The sequence below is a fragment of the Astyanax mexicanus genome, chromosome 1, assembly GCF_023375975.1.
Source record: "Astyanax mexicanus isolate ESR-SI-001 chromosome 1, AstMex3_surface, whole genome shotgun sequence".
NCBI classification, from domain to species: domain Eukaryota; kingdom Metazoa; phylum Chordata; class Actinopteri; order Characiformes; family Acestrorhamphidae; genus Astyanax; species Astyanax mexicanus.
In genome coordinates, this window is record NC_064408.1 from 4,121,600 (window position 1) to 4,146,530 (window position 24,931).

Genomic DNA, 24,931 nt, shown 5'->3' on the forward strand with positions numbered 1-24,931 from the left:
GCACATGGCAGACAAGTTTACTTATTATATTTGTTGCAAAACAGTGCCACCAGTGGATGGATGCTTCTTTAGTGAATTGCAAAATAAGTGCAAAATAACTTTGTTCTAACTTTGCAAATTGTTTAGCCAACACTTTCCTTCATATATTTACGCTGCATATATTTATGTTTACTTTCTGTGTAGTGACACTGTTTTCTCAATTCTTCTTCGAGTACATGGCAGACAAGTTTACTTGGGTATTGGGTATATTGGGGCACCTGTGGATGGGTGCTTCTTTTGTGAATTGGGCAACACTTTCCTTTATATACGTATCCTTCACATATATTTATTTTTTATTTATTTATTTTTCTTGCTTTCTAGTTTGCTCAATTCTTCTTCAAGCACATGGCAGACAAGTTTACTTATTATATATGTGGCAAAACAGCTCCACCAGTGGATAATTGTTTATTTTGTGAATTGCAAAATAAGTGCAAAATAACTTTGTTCAAACTTTGCAAATTGTTTAGGCAACACTTTCCTTCATATATTTACTGCATATATTTATGTTTACTTGCTGTGTAGTGACACTGTTTTCTCGATTCTTCTTCGAGTACATGGCAGACAAGTTTACTTGGGTATTGGGTATATGTGGGCACCCTGTGGATGGGTGCTTCTTTTGTGAAACAGGCAACACTTACCTTCATATATGCATCCTTTATATATTTATTTTTCTTGCTGTCTAATGACACTGTTTACTCAATTCTTCTTCAAGCACATGGCAGACAAGTTTACTTATTATATTTGTTGCAAAACAGTGCCACCAGTGGATGGATGCTTCTTTAGTGAATTGCAAAATAAGTGCAAAATAACTTTGTTCTAACTTTGCAAATTGTTTAGCCAACACTTTCCTTCATATATTTACGCTGCATATATTTATGTTTACTTTCTGTGTAGTGACACTGTTTTCTCAATTCTTCTTCGAGTACATGGCAGACAAGTTTACTTGGGTATTGGGTATATTGGGGCACCTGTGGATGGGTGCTTCTTTTGTGAATTGGGCAACACTTTCCTTTATATACGTATCCTTCACATATATTTATTTTTTATTTATTTATTTTTCTTGCTTTCTAGTTTGCTCAATTCTTCTTCAAGCACATGGCAGACAAGTTTACTTATTATATATGTGGCAAAACAGCTCCACCAGTGGATAATTGTTTATTTTGTGAATTGCAAAATAAGTGCAAAATAACTTTGTTCAAACTTTGCAAATTGTTTAGGCAACACTTTCCTTCATATATTTACTGCATATATTTATGTTTACTTGCTGTGTAGTGACACTGTTTTCTCAATATATGGGGCACCTGTGGATGGGTGCTTCTTTTGTGAAACAGGCAACACTTACCTTCATATATGCATCCTTTATATATATTTTTTCTTGCTCTGTAGTGACACTGTTTGCTCAGTTCTTCTTCAAGCACATGGCAGACAAGTTTACTTATTATATATGTAGCAAAAAAGGACCACCAGTGGATGGATGTTTCTTTTGTGAATTGCAAATTGTTTTGGCAACACTTTCCTTCATATATTTACGCTTCATATATTTAGGTTTACTTGCTGTGTAGTGACACTGTTTTCTCAATTCCTCTTCAAGCACATGGCAGACAAGTTTATATTTGTTGCAAAACAGCGCCACCAGTGGATGGATGCATCTTTAGTGAATTGCAAAATAAGTGCAAAATAACTTTGTTCTAACTTTGCAAATTGTTTGAGCAACACTTTCCTTCATATATGCATCCTTCATATATTTATTTTTCTTGCTCTGTAGTGACGCTGTTTTCTCAATTCTTCTTCGAGTACATGGCAGACAAGTTTACTTGGGTATATGTGGCACCAGTAGATTCTTTTGCGTTTAGCTTCTTTTGTGAATTGCATAATTTGACAAAATTATCTATTAAATTAGTCATAACTCAACAACAAATGAAAGCTAGTAACCATGAGATACCATGACTGTATTAGCATTAGTAATTATTAATTCTTAATTATTTAGGAGGTATATATATATATATATATATATATATATATATATATATATATATATATATACTGTTAATTTATTTATCTCAGCAGTATCAGAGTTTTTGTCTATTAAACTCAGATTAAGAGGAGGAGAGATTAGGAGATGTTGTTTTAAGGAAAACATGGCTGTAAAAGCTGTAACTGCTTTTTGTAAAATTGCTGTTTGTATTTATTGTAATGCTAATAAACACTTACTGCACAGATAAGAAGCTTTTTCTCTACTGAAATTCTCACAGGTGCCTAAAACATTTGCACAATACTGTATATATCAGCATAAATAACTGAGATTATGTTCATATATTGTACGATACATCGATAATGAAAGTATTGAAACAGGCCTAGTGTACATTACATACATTAGCATAATGCTCAGCTCAGTTTTGTTGTGTTTTATTAGCTGTTATCAGCATTAGGATAATGTTAATGGAGGTAATGTTAATGGAATAAGCACTAAAAGGACTGAGATCTGCAGTGGAGAGAAAGCTGGAGGCTGTTGGATTTTTCTGCGGTTTCTGAGGCGAAGGAGAAAAAAACACTTCTGGAGTTTTTCTCTGGTTTCCTTGACAACTGGACTTCGGTTGCCTTCAATTATGTTTGGATTAATGCTCTGAGCACTGTAACCTGACGCAGCACAAACCAACCAAACAACACCGCCATTCATCCATCCATCCATCCATCCATCTGTTCATCCATCCATCCATCCATCCATCCATCCATCCATCCATCCATCCATCCAATTATCCATCCATCCATCCATCCATCCATCCAACCATCCATCTGTTCATCCATCCATCCAATTATCCATCCATCCATCCATTTATACATGCATCCATCCATCAATCCGTCCATCCATCCATCCATCCATCTGTTCATCCAACCATCCATGCATCCACCCATCCATCCATCGATCCATCCATCCTTGCATCCATCCATTCATCCATCCATCCATCCATCCATCCATCATCCATCTGTCCATCCATCCATTCATCCATCCATCCGTTCCTCCATTCCTGCATCCATCCATCCATCCATCCGTTCCTCCATTCCTCCATCCATTCATCCATCCATCCATTCATCCATCCATCCATCCATCCATTCATATTTAAACACAACATAAAAGCATGAAAACTTCTGCAAACTTAAGTAGATTTAACATCATGTTTTTAAACAGATTTTAATACACTTGAAGTATATTGTAAATGTATTAGTTTACATATTAATGCTACTGGAAACAAAAACTACACTAAAATGCACTTAAACTGTATTTAATGCCACTATATAAATTTTACTTTAATTTAAAGCATACTGCTTAAAAATACATTTTATTGAAATACAGATGAAGTATATTTAATGTGTATAAAAAGTTACATGATACATTTAATGTACTTTAAGTGAACTACTGTAACAGCTGTTTTTAACACACTTTGCTAAAAATGTACAAAAATATATTTGGAAAAAAGTATTTTAGAAGTATATTGAATTACATTAAACTGAAAGTGTACTTCTTTGTAGTCACTAGCAGCCACTTAGCAACCCTGTAGTAACCACCTGTGATACTTAGCAACCACCTAGCAATCACTTTGAAACACCATAGCAACCACCTTGTATTTTTTTTTAAATACACTATATTGTACTTTTTAAAAAGTATGATCAAAGTTTACTTTCAAACATTTGATGAAAGCATAATATTAATATGATTTTAACATATTTTAAGTAGGTACATAAAACTGTTAGTATATTTACAGCATACATAGACATTTCTCAATATGTATATATTTTTCTCAATTAGGTATATATTTTTTCACCTGGGCTTACATTACTTTTACTTTTATACTTTAAGTAGTTTTGAAACCAGTACTTTTCTTTAAAAACACTTTACTTAAAGAGTAAAAAGCTTGAGTTGATTATTTTTCAGAACTTCTACAGAAGAGTTTTAAACTCTAGTATCTCTGATTTTAATTTTATGTTTTGTCGCACCAGTAATCCTACATTTATTCTGATTTGTATATAAACAGTGTAACTGCAGCTTGTTGTTAGCTCTTAGATTGAGGCCACCAATCACACGCTGTCTCCTCCTCGCCAAGCTTTCCACAGGGCTGCATTCTTCAGCACTGCCATGACGATGCATTTGGGCCAGCGAGACCACAAGCATGTAATTATTGCACAATTGTTCCTGAGGTTGCCAGATAACCGCTGTTAACCGGCAACTTTCTGTTGCTTTCTGTGGCGGCTCTGCTGTTCTGGATGTGGCCAGCAGGGGGTCACGACCCTCAGGTTTCCTACCAGCATCAACATACTTTATAAATTACATCTGATTAGAAAAAATAAACATTAAAACATTAATTTTAAAACAGAAATAGAATCTATAATAAACTAAGTATAAACTTTTACTGAAGTGCATTTTGTAGTGGTATTCCAGGTGGTTGCTATGGTGTTGCAATGTGATCACTAGGTGGTTGCTAAGTATCACAGGTGTTTACTATAGGGTTGCTAAGTGGCTGCTAAGATGCCACTGGGATGCAACTGTTTTTTTTTTTAAAAGGTGGTTGCTATGGTGTTGCTATGATTTTGCTAAATTGTTTTTATGGTGTGGTTAGTTGATTGTTCCAGTGTCTCAGGAGGATGCCATGGGGATGTTAAGTGATTGGTAGGCTGTGGCTATGTGGCCAAAGCAATTAAACAAGAATGTGGTTGCTGTGGTGTTGCAAAGTGATTTTGAGGCTTTTGCTGTGTGGTCACTAGATCGGTGGTTGCTGTATCATACCAGGTGTTTGTTTTGGTGTTGCTGTTCAGGTGTTTACTGTGGGGTTGCTAAGTGGCTGCTAAGATGCCACTGGGATGCAACTGTTTTTTTTTAAAAGGTGGTTGCTATGGTGTTGCTATGATTTTGCTAAATTGTTATTATGGTGTCGTTAGTTGATTGTTCCAGTGTCTCAGGAGGATGCCATGGGGATGTTAAGTGATTGGTAGGCTGTGGCTATGTGGCCAAAGCAATTAAACAAGAATGTGGTTGCTGTGGTGTTGCAAAGAGATTTTGAGGCTTTTGCTCTGTGGTCACTAGATCGAAACTGTTTTTACTAAGGTGGTTGCTGTATCATACCAGGTGTTTGTTTTGGTGTTGCTAGGTAAGTGCTATATCATCACAGGTGGTTGCTATGGTGATGCTAACTAATTGCTAGGTGGTTGCTATTTGGCCACTGGGACGCAACTCTTTTTACTAGGTGGTTGCTGTAATATACCAGATGGTTGTTTCTGTGTTGCTAGGTGGCTGCTAGGCTGTGGCTATATGGCCACTGGGATGCAACTGTTTTTTTAAGGTGGTATCAAATGATTGTTTAGGTGTATTAGGTGGTTGCTATTGTGTTACAAAATAATTGGTAGGTGGTTGCTATGGGGTTGCTAAGTGGCTGCTAGTCTGTTTTAAAAAGATGGTGGTTAGATTATTGTTTTGGTGTGTCGGGTGGTTGCTATGGGGATGCTATGTGATTGCTAGGCTGTTTTTTAGAGGTTGCTTGGATGTTGCTAGGAGGTTGCTACAGGGGTTGCTATAGTATCACTGGTGGATACTGTGATGTTGCTAGGCTGCTGCTCTGTGATTGAACAACTTGGGTGAAACAACTTGTGTGTTTTTCACTTGGACCTTGCAGTGGTAATCCAGGTGGTTATTATGGTGTTGCACATTGATAACTCAGTGGTGTTTTTCACTAAGTGCTTGCTGTGGTATTCCAGGTGGTTATTATGGTGTTGCTAAGCGATTGCTAGGTTGTTTCTGTGGTTTTGTTAAGTAGTTGTTAATGTGTTCTTAATTGGTGTTGCTAGAAAGCACATTTTTACAGAGAATTCTACAGTGTAGCTGTTTTTAATCAGTATTTTACTGCTTTCTGAAGTAACAGTAGAGTTCGGGCTGAGCTGATTTACTGTGCCAGAGTGTAAATCCTGTGGTCTGCTGCTGTTTAACGGTTTTATTGACTGCCATGAAGCATTGCTGTTAGGAATGACCTCGGTTTAAGAAGTCAGAGCTTGTTAAATTAATGAGAAACTCATTTAAACACCTGCGTGGGTCAGCAGTCTGCAGTCCTTGACCTGTTTAATACAGAACCTACTGTGAAGGCTGGACGTACACCAGTTAAGCATAACATTATGAACACTGTTGGTAGGAGTGTGTTTATAGGTGTCCTTTTGCTAAAATCCTCTTTTTCTTGTTTTTTTGTGAAATACAGCAGGTCTCTCTGAGTTGTTTATGATGCTGCACATGATGAAACTCTTCCTCAACCTCTTCCTCATTGTCTGCAGTATTTAGTAAAAGAAAATATTCAGAAAAATAAACGAGTCGATCAGGAAAAGCACCGTGTCTACATCAACCCGTGAATTAGTATTCATGGCCCCGCCCACCTCGTCTCGGGACCGCCCACAGGCAGAGCTGAAGCCGGGCAGCGACGCCGTCTCGTCAGATAGGAGCTAAATAACAGAGCTAGGAACAGCATGCAGTTCATTCCTGTGTTATTTGTGCGAATATCACATCAGTGTTTATATACTTTACCCAGTAATTCAGAGCTAAGAAACAAATGGTTAGAATTAGTCTTTGGAGGAAAAAACACCAGTTGAAGAAGTACAATTGAGATAGGTAGGTGTACGTTTAGAACAGTTCTGTTTACACTAGTTAAAATTAGTAAAAATCTTTCTGGATCTGGACTACCCACCTCTGTGTGTGTAAGTAACTATAGGTTTAAATAGGATCTCCGGTGGATTTGGTGTTTTTCAGAGACTCTAAGACTCTTGGTCAGTATAGGCTGAACTGCACTTAGCAGGGCATTATTACACATGTTGTAAAGTAACATATGACATTGCAAAGACTGTTATTAGTGTAAAAATGTCTTTATTTTAAAATGTTTCTAACTGTTGTCCATCTCGCTGTGCAGCAACAGATTCAGAGCTTCTGTCTCAGTTTCTCTGATTTTGCTATTTATAGGTTTATGTTTCAATAAAATAAATAAACACTGTTGTTTTATTATATATAAACTACAGACAACTTTTCTCCCAAATTCCAATTAAAATATTGTAATTTAGAGCATTTATTTGCAGAAAATGAGAAATGGCTGAAATAACAACAAAAAAAAAAGCTTTCAGACCTCAAATAATGGAAAGAAAAACAAGTTAATATTTATAAATAAGTTTTAAGAGTTCAGAAATCAATATTTGGTGGAATAACCCTGGTGGTTTTTAATCACAGTTTTTTTCATGTATCTTGGCATCATGTTCTCCTCCGCCAGTCTTACACACTGCTTTTGGATAACTTTATGCTGCTTTACTCCTGGTGCAAAAATTCAAGCAGTTCAGTTTGGTGGTTTGATGGCTTCTGATCATCCATCTTCCTCTTGATTATATTCCAGAGGTTTTTAAAAATACAGAAACATTTTTTGATGTTTGATGCACCAGCCAATTTTTTTTACGACTGAGTCATGAAACAAAGACTCTTTTATATGGAGAAGCACTTTGATCAGCATTATTTTAAGAGCATGAGATGATTCTTCGTAAGGTTGTTCTGAGGAAAGCGTTTTTTAAGGTGGAGCTGTAATTGAATATAAGTCTCTCTCTGAGCTGCTGAGCTGAATCTGCTTTATATCAGAGATTTGCTGGGCGGTGTTTCTGCTGTTGGTGCAGTCTCGGCGGTGTTTTATTTGGCGGCTCTGCGTTAGCTGGAGAGTTCATATCCTGGTGTTTGATGTGGTCCAGACTGAGCTATATTCAGCATCTGCCTGTTCTCCTCCAGACGGCCTGCTTTTCATCTCTACCTGCTCAGATCTCGGGCTTTAGGAACCCTATTATCATGTGATCATGTGTACATGAACGCGTGGACTGGAGTTTAAACACCACACATGAGGACAAAATCCCATAATAGTCCCTCGTACAGAGCAGTCTAAAGTAGGGGTCGGTATCGTCACTGATCTGATTCAAATTCGATTCATTAAGGGAAACTTCAAATTTTAAAAATTGTAGTTTAAATGTGAAATGAAATTATACAAGGAACACTTGAACTTCCACTATTAAAATATTAGTGTTCATATTATATAGACTTAACACAACAGTTACATTCTTCTTTTAAATTTCTTTTTAATATAGTTTAGTTAATCACATTATACAGGTTTGGAATGACCACTTTACTCAAATTTTATGTTTGTGTGTGGATAAAACATAACATGCTTCCAGAACATTAATGAAGCTTTGGAAGCCATCGTTTACAACAACACTGTATGAATATATAACTGTTATACTGACATTTTAGCTGCATAATAAAAGTGTGAAATTTACCCAAACCCACTAGTTCAGATGTGATAATATAATACACATAGTGATAATAAAAAAAAAACACAACAAGAAAAATGAATAATGTAAAGAGAGAAAACTTTATTAAATTCTGAGGGAAAAACCAGCCAGTCTGAGCGTAGCTCTTCTTTCCCTTTATTAGAGCCTCACGTTCATCTCTGAGGACAAAATACTCTGAATTAGTAACAGTGCTTCACGGAAAACATGATCATAATTCCACTATTAACACATTAAATCACTCAGGTACAGGTTAATCTACAGTTATACCAGCTAGCAGTTAAACCTGTTGCACTGTACGACCCTCTGACACTGCTAGCGCACTGGCGGGGTTAGCTTAGCATGCTAGTGTAGTTAGCTTAGTGCACTATCCGTGGGGCTTGGTGCTTGGAAAGCTAGCTAAAGGGGGATTTGCTTCCCTGGTGAAACGGCTAACCCGCTAAGCTAAGCTAACGGTGGATTCAGGCGGACAGGTCTTACATTTAATCAAGTACAGGCAAAAACGACACTGGAAAACAATTTGAAACAGTGTTAAATGTGCTAGTTAAAAAAAAAAAAAACAGGCAGCACTGAGTGGAAAAGCAGTCAGAAGAAAATTACTTACATTACATTTTTGCAGAAACTCCCCGCAGACTCCCCAGACTCCTGGGCGCTATATGTGTAAAAAACTTTACACATATGCAGAGAAAATGGGCTAATTGTAAGGAACGATTTGGGTTTATATGAATCGATATCGGATCATTCAAATGAAGATACGATTTTTTTAACACACATTTTTTTAGATGACACACTTGGATTTTCATACATTTTTAGGGGTGTATTGTGTTGTAATTGTTGTTATTTTATTAGATACTGCTATAACTCTGAAACATTTGTGGCCTGCAAGCATGAAACATCGGGCCCGTGATGTTGTTTGAACTATAATGAACAGTAAAGAAAAAAATAAAATAAAATGCTTCTCTGGTGAGCTTTTGTTTACATTCCTCCCCTGTCTGTCTCTCTCTGTCGCGCTCAGCATAACTTTAGTTTCTGCTCGTCCTTGTTTTTCCGCTCGTTCTTAGGCTCCCTATCTCCTTTTAAGGGCGTTTTTTTCCCCGGCTGTGTCCCAATTCACTAGCCGGGGCAGCAGTAGTGTATTAGAACGCGACCCTGATGACACAGGTTTGATCGTGTGTTTATTTATTTGTGTGTTTACTTATTTATTTATTTACTTTACTCTTGGGTTTATCTGCTCTGAGATCAACTGTTCTGCAATTGGGTTCAACAACCCTCTGGGCTGGGGAGCTACTAGTCTAGTCAGTTTAGTTCTGCACTACTCCTGCCTGTATTACTCATATTGTGGGAAAATGACTGTAAGACATGTTAAAATAAGGTTTTTTAGGGCTTATTCTTTCACTGCTATAGCTAATGTAATTATATTAAAAGTACCTTACAAATGCAACATCATAATACTACAAAGGTACAATGCAGTTTATAGGTTTTAGGAAATGGGAAAATGAGTGTGGGACATATTGAGATAGATTTGCATGTGCCATTCTTTTACAGCTATAGCTAATTTTATAATTACTATCTGCTAGCTGTGCTACATGAGTTAATGAGTTAAAAATGTATTATTTTAATATTGCCCTTGCCAGCTTGGTTTGTGCTCAGTGCTACCACCCTTAAATGGGTTTTGACACAGTTCTAACAACTGACAGATGCTAACCATACAGGAAACATGCTAACATACAAGCTGTGAGCTAACATGCTAACTGTAGGGTAAAACACACTAAATAAAATTGAGTAGTAAATGTGAGGCTCTAAGGCTCCAGCTTCAAGTTTACGCATCAGCTGGAAGTTGTAGTCAACCCCTATATACTGCATTTTGTGTCATGTAGCACAGTTAGCACAATAAAGTCTATCACTACCACATGTATCTTTCTTTATGTCTCACACTGATTACACTGGCAGTAATTGGAGTAATTGCACTAAGACGAAATTAGCTAGCATGTAAGTGCTATCATCTCAGCACTCTCGGCTAATTGCCTGGGTAGTTTATAATCCGGCAGGATCCCAAATCTCATTTCCTTTAATTCAGGATTACCCAGTAAATAATCTTAGCCAACACAACAAAGAGCAGCTGCACTCAATGTATATATATATATGCATATATATAAGCTATATATATATCATGTTTGAGCAAAATTAACACTGCTGTTTTATTCTATAAACTACAGACAACATTTCTCCCAAATTCCAAATAAAAATATTGTCAATTAGAGCATTTATTTGCAAAAAAAGGGGAAATGGCCAAAAAAAAAAAAAAAAAAAAACAACAACAAGAAAACAAGTTCATATTCATAAAGTTTTAAGAGTTCAGAAATAATCAATATTTGGTGGAATAACCCTGGTTTTTAATCACAGTTTTTTTTCATGCATCTTGGCATCATGTTCTCCTCCTCCACCAGTCTTACACACTGCTTTTGGATAACTTTATGCTGCTTTACTCCTGGTGTAAAAATTCAAGCAGTTCAGTTTGGTGGTTTGATGGTTTGTGATCATCCATCTTCCTCTTGATTATATTCCAGAGGTTTTTAATTTGGTAAAATCAAAGAAACTCATCATTTTTAAGTGGTCTCTTATTTTAGTTCCAGAGCTGTATATATAGCCTTATACCTGGTTTCTTTATGGGTATAATAATAATAATAATAATAATAATAATAATAATAATAATAATAATAATAATAAATGGCTTAAATTGCACATATTTGACTGAAACACATACTGTATCTAGACGCTCATGACCACCAGAGCGCCTCGCTCTGAGTATTAAAGATTCATGGGTGTCGTGACCCTGAGCTGAATTAATAGGCGTGGGTTGTGCCGTGCCGGTGGGGAAGCTCATCAGCTCAGCACGTCAGCAGCCTGTCTGATGCTCGTGTGCAGCGCTCAGATCAAACTCTGTGAATGTCAGAGAAAAGCGTGGCGGTTCTGTGATCTGCATGGCGGTGGTGGGGGGGGGGGGGTTACTACATGTTTAAGCAGCTGAACATATGTTAACATGCACCGCTCACGAGCTGCTAATCGTATTGCAGGGCTCAGTATGTTCACTGGTGCAGACGCACTGCGAGGAAGGTCTAGGACTTCTTCTATTCCATGATAAAACTCTTGCATCCGGGGTACAATTAAAAAAAAGTAGTTCAGTGGCTCCTCCATGTCCACTCGCTGTTGTGTTTTTTTTTAAGTGGATCTCCGTGGAACCTGTGGTGCAACCAAAGTGTAATGAAGGTGCGCGGCAGTGAACAAATAGCTATTTTATTAAACGTAAGGAGATAAAACTCAAAGATGTGGATCCGGACAGGACTAAAATTACCGGAGGACCACGAAAAGAGTTCAGCGAAAAACAGTAGATAAATTACGTCTGTGAAAAACACCTACATGGTCGTTCTGGATGGGAATAAAATCACAGAGGACCCCCCTATAAAAGAGAAAATTACATCAGAACCCCCTGAGACACTTATCCCCCTCTAGATAGGGTTTTAAAATCTTTTAATTTAATCAAAAATCGTCAGTGCACCTTATATTCAGGTGTACCTTATGTATAAATTTTATTATGCTATAAAAAGTATTATAGTTATAAGGGTGAGTTTTCAGTGAAGTTTCTGTCCAGCGCCAAGGCTGAAAAAAAAATAGCATTAGCTAATAACCATTAACCAGGCTAACCATGCTAAGAGCTAGCTCTTTTGTTGTTCAAATGTTAGTATATCGGATCATACATTTATTCTGATCCTTTGTTGTTACTGCTGTGTTTCAGTACCCTTTAGCACCCTCTAAGTACAATTATTGTACATTTGTTTATTGGCTACATCTATTCTAATCCTTTGTTTTTACCACTGTGCTTTCTTTAGTGCATCCTCTAGGTGCAATTAAAAGATGTTACAAGTTGCAAATCAACTCTGTCAAATCTGATCCTTTGTTTTTGTCAATGTGCTTTAGCAGAGTGCATACTCTAGGTCCAATTATTGGACACTATGGCTTGTGGATTGGCTACTTTTATTCTGATCCTTTAAATTGCCGCTGTGCTTTAGCAAATTATGGCCTTAATGGACATTACAAGTTGCATATGAACTACATTAGGTCTGATCCTTTGTTTTTGCCACTGTGCTCTGCCCTTTGGCACCATCTCGATGCCATTAATAGACATTATTGGTTGGGTATTGGCGATGTTAAACTGGAATGAGTTCCAATCCCTTGTTTTTACTGTTGTGCACTAGCAGAGTACCATTTGGCACCCTCTAGGGGCAATTGTTGGACATTACAAGTTGTGTATCAACTACATTTTGTTTGATTCTTTGTTTTTGCCACTGTGCTTTAGCAAAGGATGTCATTAATGAACATTAAGAGTTGGGTATCAAATATGATAAATCTGATCCTTTGTTTTTGCCACTGTGCCCTTTGGAACCCTCTTAAAGCCATTAGTAGACATTATGGTTTGGCAATTGTTAAGCTATGTTAAGCTGGAATCTGTTCTATTCCTTTGTGCTTTTAGAGGGTACCCTTTAGCACCCTCTAGCTGCATTTGTTGGACATTACAAGTTGCTTATCAATTACGATAAGTCTAATCCTTTGTTTTTGCCACTGTGCTCTCTCTAAATGCCCTTTAGCACCCCCTAGGTGCTATTAATAGGCGTTATGGGTTGGCTTTTGGCTATGTGAAGCCGGAATCAGTTCCAATACTTCGTTTTTGATGCTGTGCTTTAGCAGAGTACCCTCTGGCACCCTCTAGGTGCAATAGTTGGACATTACAAGTTGCGTGTCAACTATACTGAGTCTGATCCTTTGTTTTTGCTGCTGTGCTCTGCCTGAATGCCATTTTGCACCCTCTAGGTACAGTTATTGGACATTATGATTTGTGTATCGGCTACATTAATTCTGTGTGCACAGTTTTGTAGACTATGTCTTGAATATTGGCCATGTTAAGTCCGATCCTTTGTTTTTACTGCTGTGTTATATCTATAGTAATCTTTATGGAGCATTAGGGGTTAACAAGTCTTCATTGTCAGTGTGTTTTCCTCCATATATTATGAATGAACGTCTGCAGAGCTCCTCCACGGGGGAGTGCCCTTCTCCCAGGTCTGAGCTCCGATTGAATATCTGTCAGGATCAGCAGGTGCTGGATTAGCCGGGACTTCTGCGTGATGCTCCGGGTGTCCTTCCAGCCGAGGCACTCTGGAGAATTAGGGCAGCTTGTGGCTCTTAAAGGCTCATTTACCCTGCTGAGCAATACTGCTGTCACACTGCCGTCATTCATCGCTACCCGTAACCCGGTCGCTGGAGCCTCGGCGAGACCCTCGGCTTGAGAAACGACAGCATTCGTCACCGGAGACAGTGCTGGGGCTCGTGGTGAAGCAGTCGGCTCGTGATTTGGTGGATTTGTTGGGAGAGAACAGCAGGCAGAGCTGGTGGGCGGAAGACTCCGGTAACAGAATGGATTTTTGATTGAAATGACCTTGCTGCCCGTGGACCTTCGAGTGGGTGGTAGAAACTGCAAGCCTTCCAAGATATTCTTTTTTTTCTTGAGATATTACATAAGATCTTAGTATTGAAACTCTGAAAGATACTTTCTGCTTCTTACACAAGACATTTTTGCCTGTTTTTACCTCCTCAACATTGTCGATTTGAGAACTTCTCGAGAACCTTTTGTAGGTTCTTGTTGAACCGCTTGCTTTTAGTTTTAGGGAACCTTGTTTTTGCCTGTTTTTACTGATTCTTCAAGACTTTGACTTTGTCCAAAATTGTCCATTTGCGTAAGATGCCTGGTAATTTGAAGATTTTAAGGACACCCTGTTTCTTGATAGCTTCCACAAGACTCTCTAAAAATCTAATTCTAAAGAATAATCTAAAAAGGGTAAAACAACTAAACTTTGGGACTTTGTTTTAAACTTTTAGGTTGTTAATTTTAAGGTCTTTGAGGAAACCCAGCATCTTCAAGACTCCTTGTAAAACATCCAGTCTTTTAAAGACACTGAGGACAACCTTTCACGAGACTCTGTCATCTAAAGACTTTAAGGACACTCTGTTTTTCATATGTGGTCAATTTTTAAGTGTATGACCACATCTTTGGATTACTTGTTTAAGACAGATGTCAAATTCTTTGTGGACACGTTCTTTTTATCTAGATAATTTCTTAAAAAACTTCAGAATTGTCCATTTGTCTAAGATGTCAGATTTGGTAGCTTCTCCAAGACTCTTTCCATTTTCCTGTCTGTGTAAAACATCCAGTTTTTTTTTAAGACGTTGAGGACAACCTGTCCAAATTTTGTATGAACCCCCTTTAAATTGTGACTTCAGGATTGTCCATTTGTTTAAGACATGGGAATTCTTTGAATCTTTTTGAGGACACATTGATTTGAAAGCTTACTCAAGACATTTTAAATTCAAGATCGTCTCATTTGTGTAAGATACTGGAAATTTTGTAGGGACACTCTGTCCACTCCGTCCATTGTCCCATCTATGTAAAACATCCAATCTTCTAAAGACGTTGAAGCCCCTTTTTTTTTTTTTTTTTTGCTATTAAGACTGTGACTTCAGGATTGTCCATTTGTTTAAGACAGGATTTCTTTAAAGCCTTTTGAGGACACGATAATTGGACACTTTCCTCAAGACTCTGTCCATGTTTTGGTAGCTTGTTTTCATCTATATAAGACATTACCCTTTTTTTAAAGACTTTGAGGACATTGGACAGTTTCTTCAAGACCAATGTGAAAAATATCTAATCATCTAGTCATCAAGTTACCTGATGTCCCCTTTTTGACTGTTACTTTAAATCTGTGATTTTAAGGTTGTCCCTTTTTTGAAGTCTTTGAGGACGTCCAATTTTGTTAGCATCTTCAAGACTCAAGACTGTCAATTAAATCATCTGTGTGAAACATCCAATCTTCTATAGACGTTGAGGACAACCTGTTTTTGCCTGTTGTCCAAATTCCATGTCCACCTTTTGGATAAAATCTTTGAGGACACCTTGATTTGGTATTGTCTTCTCATCTACATAAGACATCCAATTTTCTAAAGACTTTTTCTAAAGAAAAGTTCACGATGAGTCACTGTCAGGTCTTGCTTTGTAACCGTAAGCCTTTGGACATAAGTTTGAACGTCCCAATGTCCCCCGAAGCCTGTCCTCTGAGTGCGGCTCAGATTGCAGTATGCAGGCTGGTCCATCGGGGTCCCAGACCCCAGTCCACCTTAAAACCCATCCGGACAGAGCTGGGGGTCTACGTGGAGAAGAGTCGCGCTAAACGGAAACACAGGTACAGATGAACCGTCGCACACAGACGACTCTGTCAGGATTAGCCTGGCTAATCAGCTGTTAAAGCTACACTGAGCCGTGGGAAGTAGGGCAGTACCCATGATGCTTTGCTACGAGTAGTAAAGCAAGGCCTTGTGTGCTGATAGAGCTCGTAAAATGTGAGATTTATGGTGGATAAAGTTGATTAAATTGGTGTAAACTGGTATAATTGTATCAGGTTCCCATTGTTTTGTAACTCACTGCTAGTGCTGGGCAGTATGACAAGAAATGGTACAGTATTTTACAGTATTTTATTCTTATTATTATTTTATTGGGTTTTTATGTAGGTTTGTGATTTACTCTACTTTCAGATGTAAAAATCATCACTGTCCAATAAAAAAACACTTATCTCCATTTTTGCCGATTTTTAGTTTACTACATAATTTGAAAAGACAAACTGTCCCTTACACTGTGCCAAAATTTCTAGATGAACGGACCAATAGAAACTCTTCAAAATTACCTGAAATAAACTCTTTTTACATTGACTTCCATTGAAAGTTTACAAGTTTTTTCTCTCTTCTGTAAAGTTGATGTTTTGGAGATAAGTGTTTTTCATTGGACAGCAACAATATAGTATAAAACACTAAATCTTTTAATTAAGGCTTTGATTACTATTGGGTTCACTTTGTCCCACAAAATATATAAACAATATATGAAGAAATCAGACTTTATTATAAAAAAAAAACAGCTGGATATTGTAATTAAACAATAGACTTAAAAAAAGAGATACACCAACAACTTTAACACAGCTTCCTTTTTAAATAGTTCCATAAATGCTATAAACCTAAAATACTTAATGTTTAATCATTCAAAAAGATATTTCTCAAAAGCTCTATGGCAGACGTTTAATATGTCAAATCAGATTTGGTCTTCATAATAGAAGCTATTAGTGCTGGGCAGTATGGCCAAAAATGCATATCATGGTATTTGTTATGATTCTGACGGTTTCACGGTATATAACCGTATTTTTTACATTTTTAAATTATTATTATTTTTTGCATGACTGGGCTTTAATATAGGTTTGTGAGTTACTGTACTGTTAGTACAGTAAGTATTCAAAGATATATTTCTCAAAAGCTCTATTGCACAATAAATAAATATTTACTATTTATTATTCCTGAAGCCAATAGAGGCATTATAGTACAGCTACAATTTCCTTTCTTTCTCCAGTCAAAAAATACATTCAAATCGTCCTTTAAGCCACAGTAATAAATAATTAATATATTTAAAAGGGCTGTAGTTACAACTCTATAGTACTGGGATAAAACACTCAAAACAGAAGCAGGAGCTGGTAGTTTCTCACTTCACATGGTTGCAGCTGCTTCTCTGACAGTTCTGTTCCGCATGGCGGTCCACAGCGCCCTCTAGCGGTATGGCGGTATGAGAGAAAATGCAATGATTCCTGCAATGGGCGCAACCTATTGTCCACATACTGCTTCCATCTCAAGAGCTTGTCTTGAAGACACTGCAGATGCTGTACTATGTCTTTTCTGTATATTTAGCACAATAAATACAACAGATATACAATCTAAATGGATTGTTCATGGTAACTTTTATCTTCATTTTAAATAGCATAGCAATCTGACTCTTCGTTTGTCGTGCAACTACTGTATATTTCCAAATTCTTCTATATTTGGCCAACTTGGGGCCCCACAGGTTGCGAACCACTGCTTCTGTAAAAGGTTCCTACAGTCATATTTGTGTATTAAACCTCAAAAACCTCAAATTGTACACAATTTCTGTGAAATCGGAGATTGAACTGAGTCTTGAATCGTTTCCTAAATAATCATAATCTAATAAAACCTGGTGTCAGAGCTTTACGGTTAGCGTATCCTGGAATAGAACGTAGGAAAGAACCTTTTCCTGTCTGAAAACAGAAACGAGTGTGGTTGGGTTAACGCCTTGCCAAAATTCTTTGGAGCAGATTTCCAGACTTCTGTTTTAATCTCTTAAATTCTTCTCAGACAGCTGGAGCTCCTCTGCTTCAGACTGCTCTGCTCTCTGGCGAGCCTGTTGGGTAAAGTCGTCATAAATGCGGGAGGAATGTGAGCTATGGAGCTCCTGACCTCAGAACAGAAAGGATATTGTTTCTCCTCCTCTCCTTTTTTTCAGAGACTGAAGAATCTGCTCTAACCTCAGACATTCAGGGGCTTATTGGTGGAAAGAACTAGAACTAGAGCTTAGAAACTCATATAAAAGAAAGCAGACTTCTGAAAGAAACTTCGGAAAGAAAAGCATAGCAAAGCCAACAGCCATGATAAAGTAAATGAAATGAAGTTAACTCATGTTTTTATATCAAAGCAATCTGTTTTTTATTCATTTATTTTAACTGCAAATGGTGCCGAGTCGTATCTGCTGATTTTTCCATTTTAAATCTAGGCTTGATTCTGGCCCAAAACCACTCCGGTTGCTGAGTGTAATATATTGTAATTATGCTGACAAGCATGGCCAACACCCCGGTTGCTGAGTATAGTATGGTACTTGGCCCAGGCTGCTTGTTCCAACACCCCGGTTGACAAGTATTACACAGCAATCGGCCTGTGCCACATGTGCCAACTCTCCTGTTGCTGAATATAGTACAGAAATTGGCCCAAGCTGCATGGGCCAACACCCTGGTTGCTAAGTATATTATGGTAATTGGCCTGTAACACTTTTGCCAATAGCCCAATTGCAGAATATAATATGGGAATTGGCCTAAATTGCATGTGCCAACACCCCAGTTGCAGAGTATAATAGGGGAATTAGCCTGAGCTGCATGTGCCAGCACCCCAGTTTCCAAATATAATATGTGAAATGGCTCAAATTTCATTTTCCAACACTCTGGTTGCTGAGTATAAGATAAGACTCAGCACAAGCCACTTGTTTTAACACTCTGGTTGACTCTCTAATTGCTGAGAAAGTTATAGGAATAGGCACTGCTGCTTGTTCCAACACCCCAGATGGCAAGCATTATACAGCAATCGGCCTGTGCCACATATGCAAACTCACCGGTTGCTGAGTATAGTGTGGGAACTGGCCAACACCCAATTACAGAGTATAATATGGGAATTGGCCTGAGTTGCATGGGTCAACAACCTAGTTGCCAAATATAATATGGTTAATGGTCCAAATTGCATGTGCCAACACTCCAGTTGCTGAGTATAGTATAGAAATCAGCCCAAGCTGCATGTTCCCAACACTCTGGTTGCTAAGTATAGTATAGAAATCAGCCTGTTCCACTTTTGTAAAAAAAAAAAAACCTGTTTGCAGAGTACAATATGGGTCTCGGCCCTAACCTGGTGATGTGCTGATGTGTCAACACGCCAATTGCTAAGTATAAGATGGGAATTGCCCCGTACCACTTTTGATGCATGTGACAACAACCCAGTTTCCAAGTATAATATGGGAAATGGTCAAAATTGCCTGGGCTAAAACACTGCTGAGTATAATATAAAAATCCACTCAAGCTGCTTGTGCCAACACTCCGGTTGCTGAGTATAGTATGGTACTTGGCCCAAGCTGCTTGTTCTAACACCCCAGTTGACAAGTATTACACAGCAATCGGCCTGTGCCACATGTGCCAACTCTCTGGTTGCTGAGTATAGTATGTAAATCAGCCCAAGCTGCATATGCCAACACCGCAGTTGCAGAGTATAATATGGAAATTGGCCCGAGCTGCTTGTTCCAACACCTCAGTTGCCAAATATAATATGTAAAATGGCCCAAATTTCATTTTTCAACACTCTGGCTGCAGAGTATAGTATAGAAATCAGCCCAACCCGCATGTGCCAACACCCCAGTTGCTGAGTATAGTATGGGAATTGGCCTGTACCACTTCTGCCAAAAGCCCAGTTACCGTGTATAATAAAAGAATTGGCCTAAACTGCATGTCAACTTTCCAAATATTCATTTTCAACACTCCGATTGCTGAGTATAATATGGGAATTGGCCCAAGCTGCATGTAACAATGGTTGACGACGATAGTATGGGATTTAATCCAAATTCTACAAATTCGTATATTTTTTTGGGCCAGGTTTTCTGGTCTCTGCTACCAGGTAAACCAGCTTTTTGCTTGGTAACTGATTTCAGGTGGGCTAAGCTGATCTTTGATGGTTAAGTTGGTTGATAACTGTTGTGTCCAAGGATTCCACTAAGAGTAGGACATCATTTCTTAGTAAAACCATAATGATTCATCCTATGATTAATGGATTGTAACACCTTCTACATATTTCCATGCTTTAAAAATTGTATAATGAACCTTCATCTCTCCATCTCTCTGTTTATCTCTGTTTATCAGGATGGAGGCGTCGTGTCTGGAGCTGGCGTTAGAGGGGGAGAGGCTGTGTAAAGCCGGAGATTTTAAAGGTGGAACAGCGTTCTTCGAGGCTGCAGTTCAGGTGGGAACTGAAGACCTGAAGACCCTCAGTGCCATTTACAGCCAGCTGGGCAACGCTTACTTCTACCTCAAAGAGTACGGCAAGGCTCTGGAGTACCACCGACACGATCTCACCCTGGCCAGGTAAGCATGGGGGGGGTGACTGGGGTTGTATGTTGGAAAAATAGTGCACCAACAGTGCCCCCAAACTTCTGGATTAACTCTGTTCGTGAACGTCTTTGGAGGCTAAAGTGTGCTTCATTGACCGTTGTCAATATATGTGAATGGGTTCTCCTGCATTAAACATGGATGTGATTTCTGCCATGTGGACAATTCTAACCAGACACCACCAGTCACAATCATTACCACAGTATCTATCCACTGCACCTTCCACTGTGGGCGGTAATATCAGCTCCAACTCCTTTAATTCACTTGGCCTTGCCATGAACACACTGACCAGTGTTTTACCTCAACCTCACTCACAAGATAACATCTTACCACTTAAACTGGTGTATAACGTCCACTTGAGGTTAAACTTCATAGACGTTATTTTAAGTACTGCTATCCGTTAACTTTTGCCATAGTTTTGCCATGTGAGGAGCTTATACATACGTTTTTTTTTGTGTTTCCCGAACTGTATTACCTTTTTAAAGATACTTACCTGATAATATATATTAATGTTAATTATATTGACAATTTCACAGATTATATCGGGTTATATCAGGTCTATCTGTTGTAAAATCAGATTAGTTTTAACAGAAATTGTCTGCTTTTTTTTTATTAAATAACTGTAAAATAAACTCTTTAACTCTCTAAGTCTCTCAGTCTCAGTTGTCTCTTTAGAGGATCAGATGTTCTGACGGCTGTGTCTCTCTGTAGGACAATAGGAGACAGGATTGGGGAGGGGAAGGCCAGTGGAAACCTGGGTAACACTCTGAAAGTGCTGGGACGCTACGATGAAGCGGCTGTGTGCTGCCAGAGACACCTGGACATCTCCCAGGAGCAAGGAGACAAGGTACTGTACAACCGTCCAACTGAGGAGCATGGACAGGACTGGGTATCCTAAATTATACCACAGTTAGTTCTGACTCTGCAATGTGATTGGCCGAGAGGTGCTCTATGAGTGCCGTTATCAGCCGGTAATGCACTGTAACCGAAGCTTTCTATGTATTACTCCGCCACATACAGGTAACCAACAACGATGCAGTGCTTACAATCCAAACAGCGCAGCTACAACAGAGCAGCAATGGAACTATTTTAACTTGCAGAGTAGCTAGCTAACCTTAGCGATGAGCTAGCTAACCTTAGCGATGAGCTAGCTAACCTTAGCTATGAGCTAGCTAAAATACTAATGTTACCGGGTAGAGAACTAAAGCTAGCAATGAACTAGCTAACCTTAGTGACGAGCTAGCTAACCTTAGTGATGAGTTAGCTAACACACTAATGTTACAGGGGAGAGACCCAATGTTAGCAATTAGCTAGTACAAGTTAGTGATGAGCTAGCTAACACACTAATGTTACAGGGAGGAACACTAATGTTAGCGATTAGCTACCTAATGTTGGCGATGCGCTAGCTAACACACTAATGTTACAGAAGAAAGAACTGAAGCTAGAGACAAACTAACTAATCTTAGAGATGAGCTAGCTAACATATTAATGTTACAGAAGAGAGAACTGAAGCTAGAGACGAGCTAGCTAACCTTAGTGACGAGCTAGCTAACCTTAGCAATGAGCTAGCTAACACACTAATGTTACAGGGGAGAGACCTAATGTTAGCAATTAGCTAGTACAAGTTAGTGATGAGCTAGCTAACACACTAATGTTACAGGGAAGAGAACTAAAGCTACAGACGGGCTAGCTAACCTTAGAGATGAGCTAGCTAACACACTAATTTACCGGGGAGAGAACTAATGCTAGTGACAGGCTAGCTAATCTTAACAAGAGGCTTGCAAAAACACCAATGTTAACAGGGAGAGAACTACAGTTAGCAATGAGCTATCTAACATTAATGACGAACTAGCTAACATACTAATGTTACAGGGGAAAGAACTAATATCAGCGATTAGCTAGTTAACGTTAGCAATGAGCTAGCTAACACACCAATGTTACCATGCATAGAACTAAAGCTAGTGACGAGCTAGCTAACATACTAATGTTACAAGGGAGATAACTAATCTTAGCAACGAGCTGGCTAATGTTAGTGATGAGCTCAGAAGTTTGTTTGCTGTGGGTTGTGAATCAAAATGTGAATCCACCCCCCAGGTTTTTTTTTAATGTTAATCTGGGCTTGGTCTTGGTCCTGATTTTGACTCAGATTTGAGTAGTAAAAGTCTCGATCTTGACTCGGACTCAGCTCTAGCGGTCTTGTCTACAACACTAGCTAATATCTTTTTGGCTCAGTTCAGCTTTTCTTAAAGCGACAGTCTGTAGGTTTAGTGAATTTGGGGATTTGGAGCCCTCTCTGGTGAGAATGTGTAATTGCACAGAGCAAGTGGAAGAGCACTTTGTTTTAATTCAGGCCAATGCAAATAAATATGTGTGAAATTCTGTGTTTTTGAGTATAATAATGTTTATAATAATAATAATAATAATAATAATAATAATAATAATAATAATAATAATAATAATAATTTATTAAATAAGGTCAAACCTACCCGACCACTCTACCAGACACTGTTTTTAGAATGAATATAATAGAGACAGCAGAGAGGATCACGCCTAAACACTGATAACATTAATGAAAATATTATAATACAATACTACCGCTTTTAATTTTAGTTACAAATCTTACACATTGTCGCTTTAAGATGATAAAAAAAAAACATCTCTACACTGTACATGTTCATAATGCTAAACTAAATGATAAATAAAGCATTAAATGCTAGTTTCATGCTGTGTGACGCTTCTATAAGTTTACAGACTTATGGAAAATATATATATTTTTATTTAGAAAATAGCTTTTTAACTCAGGTGGTTCACAGATCTCAGTGCAGCTGGTGTGTTGAGAAATGGCAGGGTCTTTTCCTTCACTCAGGGGTGTTATCCTCAGATCAATATTAGAATGTCAGCACGTCGGCAGGTGGCTGAGCTCACTGTAAATTTAATCACCGTGCTCAATGCTCCTCCTGAAAGATGCTGATGATGCTTTCTCTGATTTTGATATTTATAGGTTTATGTTTGAGTAAAATGAACATTGTTGTTTTATTCTATAAACTACAGACAACATTTCTCCCAAATTACAAATACAAATATTTTAATTTAGAGCATTTATTTACAGAAAATGAGAAATGTCTGAAATAACAACAAAAAAAAAAGATGCAAAGCTTTCAGACCTCAAATAATGCAAAGAAAACTAAAGTTCTAAACTAAGTTTTAAAAGTTCAGAAATCAATATTTGGTGGAATAACCCTGGTGGTTTTTATCACAGTTTTTTTCATGCATCTTGTCCTCCTCCACCAGTCTTACACACTGCTTTTGGATAACTTTATGCTGCTTTACTCCTGGTGCAGAAATTCAAGCAGTTCAGTTTGGTGGTTTGATGGTTTGTGATCATCCATCTTCCTCTTGATTATATTCCAGAGGTTTTCAATTTGGTAAAATCAAAGAAACTCATCATTTTTAAGTGCTCTTTTATTTTTTTTAAACAAGTATTCACCCCTTACAGATTTATTGTATTTTCGCTTTTATGTTATATAGTGCTATTTTTCTGATTATAAAACAAACTTTAATATCAGACATAAATAACCTGAGTAAACATAAAAATCACTTTTTAAATTATAATTTTATTTAATAAATGAAAAAAAAGTATTATCCTCTAAATCTAATAACCTGGTTGTTCCATTCAAGCTTTACTGATAACTGATAACGAGTCTTTCTCATCTCTGTGGAGGAATTTAGTTCCACTCTTCTTTATAGAATTACAGTTTTAATTCAGACACATTGAAGGATTTTTCAGAATAAAAGTCCCGTTTAAGATCATCCACAACATCTCAATCATCCAGACTTTAACTAGACCTTTAACTCCAAAACCTTCATTTAGTTTTTAGTGTTTAATCCATTCAGAGACAGTGAACTTTAGAGGTTTGTGAGCTTTGGGTCATTGTCCTGCTGCAGAACCCAAGTAAAGTACTCCTGAGCTTGAGGTCAGTAAGGAACAGATGGACGGATTCTGATTCTCCTTCAGGATTTTCTGGTAGAGAACAGCAGAATTCCTTCTTCCATCTATTACAGCAAGTTCCAGACCATCATCACACACACACACACACACACACTACCACCACCATGTTTTATATTTTACGATGCTCAGTATGATGCTCTTTTTACTGAAACTATGCATTAGTTTATAGTTTTACGGCAGATGTAACGTATGGACACACACCTTCCAATGAATGATGAATCATTAACACTGATCTTAACTGAGGAGAGTGAGATCCTGCAGTTCTTTAAATGTTGTTCTGGGTTCTTTTGGGACCTCCTGGATGAGTTCTTCATGCCCTTTTGGAGTAATCTCCATCTCTCTCTCTCTCTCTGTGCTGCAGGTGGGAGAGGCCCGGGCTCTGTATAATATTGGGAATGTATTTCATGCTAAAGGGAAGCAGCAGTTGTGGGGCTGCTCTCAGGAGCCTGGAGATCTGCCGGCCGACGTCCGGGACACCCTGCAGAGAGCCACGGCCTTCTACGAGTGAGTTACTGTGTATAACACCTTATGCACCTTTTAGTACATTCAGACACTCTGTTCTAATTAACAGATTAAAAGAACAATCAGTAATAAATGGATACAGGAGTCAAATTTTCTATGGTTAGCTAACCTGCCTGAAGCCCAGTGATTACCTGTTACCTGGGATTAAACTTGGATTTCAGCATAAATTGGTCATTAA

General features: G+C 38.0%; 1 protein-coding gene across 2 annotated transcripts in view; it reads left to right on the forward strand.

The window, feature by feature from the left end:
• gpsm1b (G protein signaling modulator 1b) overlaps positions 1-24,931 on the forward strand; it is an 82,706-nt gene that overhangs the window by 4,339 nt on the left and 53,436 nt on the right. The window contains exons 1-4 of one of the 2 annotated variants that reach the window (XM_049465886.1): positions 13,541-15,662; positions 19,977-20,198; positions 20,934-21,069; positions 24,593-24,735. In XM_049465886.1, coding sequence (XP_049321843.1) covers positions 15,451-15,662; positions 19,977-20,198; positions 20,934-21,069; positions 24,593-24,735 — 713 coding nt within the window. In that variant the 5' untranslated portion in view covers positions 13,541-15,450. Of the gene's footprint in view, positions 1-13,540; positions 15,663-19,976; positions 20,199-20,933; positions 21,070-24,592; positions 24,736-24,931 lie in introns of those variants that run through there. The other variant, XM_049465888.1, reaches the window with a different exon arrangement.